The 4,050-nt window shown below is 58.9% G+C and overlaps 2 protein-coding genes across 3 annotated transcripts in view; one reads left to right on the top strand and one right to left on the bottom strand.

Moving 5' to 3' along the window:
• The window catches only part of DMAP1 (DNA methyltransferase 1 associated protein 1), a 39,063-nt gene extending 35,583 nt beyond the window's left edge, over positions 1-3,480 (top strand). Inside the window, exon 10 of one of the 2 annotated variants that reach the window (XM_026853746.1) lies at positions 2,153-3,480. In XM_026853746.1, the coding sequence (XP_026709547.1) occupies positions 2,153-2,311 (159 nt within the window). In that variant the 3' untranslated portion in view covers positions 2,312-3,480. The other variant, XM_026853747.1, reaches the window with a different exon arrangement.
• ERI3 (ERI1 exoribonuclease family member 3) overlaps positions 501-4,050 on the bottom strand; it is a 124,091-nt gene continuing 120,541 nt past the window's right edge. The window contains exon 7 of the mRNA XM_026853750.1: positions 501-608. Coding sequence (XP_026709551.1) covers positions 526-608 — 83 coding nt within the window. The 3' untranslated portion in view covers positions 501-525. The remainder of the gene's footprint in view (positions 609-4,050) is intronic.

The raw sequence follows: 4,050 nt of genomic DNA, 5'->3' as shown, positions 1-4,050 counted from the left end.
CGGGGAGGGCGAGGGGCCGTCTCGACACTGCTGAGCCTCCATGAGCGCTGCCCGGGCGCAGGCACACGCCGGCCTCGCTGCAGCAGCCATCGAGGCCTGAAAACAAAACCAGAGAAAAGAAAGAAGAAGGGAAGGCGGGGACGGCCCATGCCAGGGAGGAGATGGGGGGGATGCTCTGGCTACAGGGTGGGAGAGGGAGGACGGGGTGGGGTATGGAGGGAGGGACGGAAATCGGGAGCCAAAGTAAAAGAACAAACTACGAGTCTAAAATGTGGTGCAAGCGCCCTACGCGGCTGTCCGCTAGCATGGCATAATGTCCGGAGCAGCCCAGAGAGGGAGTCACATCAGGTCTACACAGATTTGCCTTCCCATATATACAACCTCTACTGGAGTTAACAGCTGAAATTGAGATTTTTTTGTCGGTTCCTCTGGCCTCGGTTGCCGTTTTTTTTAAATGCTGGAGCCCGTCCTCCCCGCCTCGCCGGCGCCGGGCGCATGCAGCCCTTGCCTGGCTTGCCTCGGGGATCAAAAGGGTTTGGAGGTCTGCTTGAAGATGAAGCCTCTATGGGCCAGTGTCTTCATGATATTGGCGATGTTCTTACAGTCGTCTGTGGAGAGAGCACAGAGATGCCAGGTTAGGGCCTTGATCTGACTGGGAGCTGCTGGATCAAGCTCCGAGACCCAGGGCTGCATGCCCCCCCCAGAGGGTGTCGTGGGGGTCTGTGCAGGTCTAGGCACAGCCCCTGTGTCCCCACCAGTCCAGGCACTCTGTCCCAAATGCCTTGCAGTGGTGTGGTGTGCGTGTGGGGTTCCCAGCTCTCCAGTGCTGGCCACCCACCTGCTGGTACGGCCCCGCACTGCACTGGGATGGATCGATGCCCAGGACCCGGAGGCCTGCCTGGGGCAGTGGCGTTGCCCAGGCTGCTGGCTGGCGCATCCCTGCCTCCTCCAGGCTGGGGTTGTCCCACGGGCTGCAGGGAGCTGGTGGATGGGGAAGGCAGCGTTCCTGCAAGCCGGACCAATGCTGGCCCCCAGCTCTGGGCCAGCGGCTGCCTCCCTGCAAGCCCAGTGCTGGTCACCCGTGTCTCCTCTTCCAGCACCCCTGGCCCTTGGTGCCACAGTCCAGCAAAGGGGATGTCCCGCACTGGGATGGGGATGCCAGAGCTGCACTCCAACAGCCAAGGAGGGGCCCCTCCTTCCCTTCGCCCTCCTCAGACAGAGGCTGTGTGGCACCTGACACTCTGCTCACCCCTGCCGTTCGGGGTTATCCCTGTCCCTGTCCCCACCAGAGCCAGCCCTTGGTGCTGCCCCATGCCCGCTCACCCCAAGCTGACAAGTGGCGGGTGGCAGAGCTGGCAAACTACATCCGTCCCCGGGGCAGGGCCGCAGCCAAAGTGGGTGCTGGCAGCACCGCGGCCGCCACGGTGAGCAGTGGCGGGGCGGCAAGCCGGGGAGGGGGAAGGCTCCGGCTGGTGTTATTTACCTGGGACTAAACTCAGGCACCGTTTGCTAAAATAGAAGCTGGGCTTAAATTGATTCCTGGTGTCTATATTTCATGTTGAAAATTGGCTTGTAAATCCATGTTTTGATCTATGAGGGCCGTCTCCTTAAGAAAAAGCAAGAGTAAATGTGTAATTTCTCCCTTGACAGCACACGGCGCAGAGGCGATCCTTCTTCCCGCTCCCCTCCGTTTCGGGACAGCTCCACTCGTTCCGATTACCACTCTTTCTTCCTCGCCCCACGCCTTGATGTCTCCATTTCATTACCGCCCGCCCATTTATCAAGCTGTTACCGTAAGGGTGACTTTGCCCACTTGCGTGTGGCAGCGGGGCCCGGCTGACACGGGGAGAGGGTGCCCTGGGAGGGGGGGGTGCAGGCAGGGCCCCCCTCTCCTCGCTGCTGCTGGATGGATGTTGTGGTGGAGGGAAGGCTGCATCATTACTGATGTGTAAATGATAAAGAAGCCTCCACATCCATCTCCCAACTGTAAATCCAGGGAGTGCTTTATAATCAAGCTACAGCGATAATAATGTGAAATTAGGTCTCTCTATCAACGGGAGGAGGCCTTTTAATCACGGCTTAAAGGGTGCAAACGCTGTTTATCATAATTGAACTGTATCCGGGCTAATTGTGGCCATATTTCACTGTCTAGGAGACAGCAGGCTGCCTGCTGACAGAGCCGCGTGCCGGATTGAGGGCCCTGCGCAGACGGGCAGCGCTGCCCTGCTGCCAGGCGTCTGCCCCCAGGGACGGGGCTGCCAGGCTACCTCGCTGCTCCTTGCCATACCAGCAGCCCCATGGTGCATGGTGACCCGGTGGCAAAGCCATCACCCGTCCCCCAGCACTGGTTGGAGGTGCAGGGGACTTCCCCTGCGTGCAGCTCCCTGGGGCACTGCCCTGAGCTGCTGGGGACTCTTCCTGGCTGATGGTTGGCAGTGAGAGAGGTAACGTCCCTGTCACAGCCATGTGCCTCGTGAATGTTCCCCCACCGGCCCTCTTTGGCACCCCTTCCACTCACTGGTGTGCCAGGGGCAGGGAGCTGGGCATGAGGACAGCCCGACATAGGAGAGGTGTCCCCAGCCCCATGTCGGGGCAGAGATGAGCAGAGGCCTGTCCTCTCTGCTGGCCAAGGTGTCACTGATGGCTCCAGAAGGGCCCTGGAGATGATGGGTGTTCTGCCTCGCCAAGCCACAGTGCCAGCTCCCACTGCCACTTATTCCCACTCACACAAAGCCTTCGCCATCCTTAGGACCCCCTGCTCCAGCCATCTCACCCCCCAGCCAGCTGAGCCCCCAGGAAACCAGCACCAGACCTGCCCCTGGGGCCATCTTCCAGTGGGACCTAACAGAGAAATGGTGGCTTGAAAGCCAGGGAAACCAAGGAAGGGGGAGCACAACCATCTGTGACCAATATACCCCAACCCCTGGCCTGGTCCCCCAAAAAAGTAACAACAAAGCAAATCCTGGCTTCTGAGCTGCATCAGGCGGGTGGCAGGCGAATGGCTTGGAAGTGAAAGCACAGCTCTGGGCACTGTCCTTCACCACTCCCGGGCATCCCGCTGCTCACCTCCCTGCCCGCAGCATGGCCCTGGTCGGCGTGGGCTGCTGGGACTTGGCTATTGCTGAAATAGTAACTGCACAGAGACCTGGGCAGTGGCTACACTGGCACTCCTGGGACCCCTGAGTTGGTCCCTGGGGAGACACTCAGGACCACCGTCTGCTTCTTGAACCCCAGCAGCCGTCTTGCCAAAGCCCTGATGTGCTCTCGCACCGGGAGCTGCCCTGGGCTCTGGGCCATTGCCCTGCAAAGCCAGTGGGACCCCAGTAGGTCAGTGCCACCCACATCAGCAGCATCGTCCTCCCTGTCCCAAACGATGCCACGGCCCCCTGGCAGCGGGAGCACCAAGCTCGTCATAAGTCATTTAGTGAGACTCATTCCAAATCAGTGCTAAGGTAAACACGCTTATTATAATTATCCATGTAAAAAAAAATCAACAACAGCAGAACAACTTTCTAATATGCAATTACAGCCATCTATTGATTTTACAATGTAATCCGCTCCGATTGATTTAATAACACAATTATAGGCTGGCTCTCGGGATATTAGAGTGGGAGATTTTCATAAACTCCAAAGCAAAAAACTAAGCGGCTTTTAAAACAACACAGTCAGATGGCTGTTTGGGGAATTATTAGCAATATGAAATCCTCTAAATCTGGCCGTCGTTACCTTGTGAAAGGAATTTCTATTACAAAAATGGCAATTGACAGCCTAAGAGAGCGCAAACAGGATTGCTTTGCTGCTCTTTCAGTGCTTAATCCATTGCAAAGGTGACCACAGAGCGGGGGACAAGCGGGGTCCGAGGCAGGCAGCGGGGTGCGGGCAGCCCTGCCCACTCCACACCCCCCAGCCCGGCTCTCCCTGGGGGGCACATGGCCACGGCGGGGCTGCCCCAGCACCCAGGCTGGCACCCCCCTCCCTGGCCCGTCAGGGTGACCCTGCCTGGGGCTGCAGGGGCTGGCAGGATGCAGAGCCCCCCGCCACCCCCACCCC

Source organism: Athene cunicularia (genome assembly GCF_003259725.1).
Source record: "Athene cunicularia isolate RWA chromosome 8 unlocalized genomic scaffold, athCun1 chr8_part1, whole genome shotgun sequence".
Taxonomy (NCBI): Eukaryota; Metazoa; Chordata; class Aves; order Strigiformes; family Strigidae; genus Athene; species Athene cunicularia.
The sequence above is the reverse complement of the archived record's forward strand: the minus strand, read 5'-3'. Positions and strand labels throughout refer to the sequence as shown.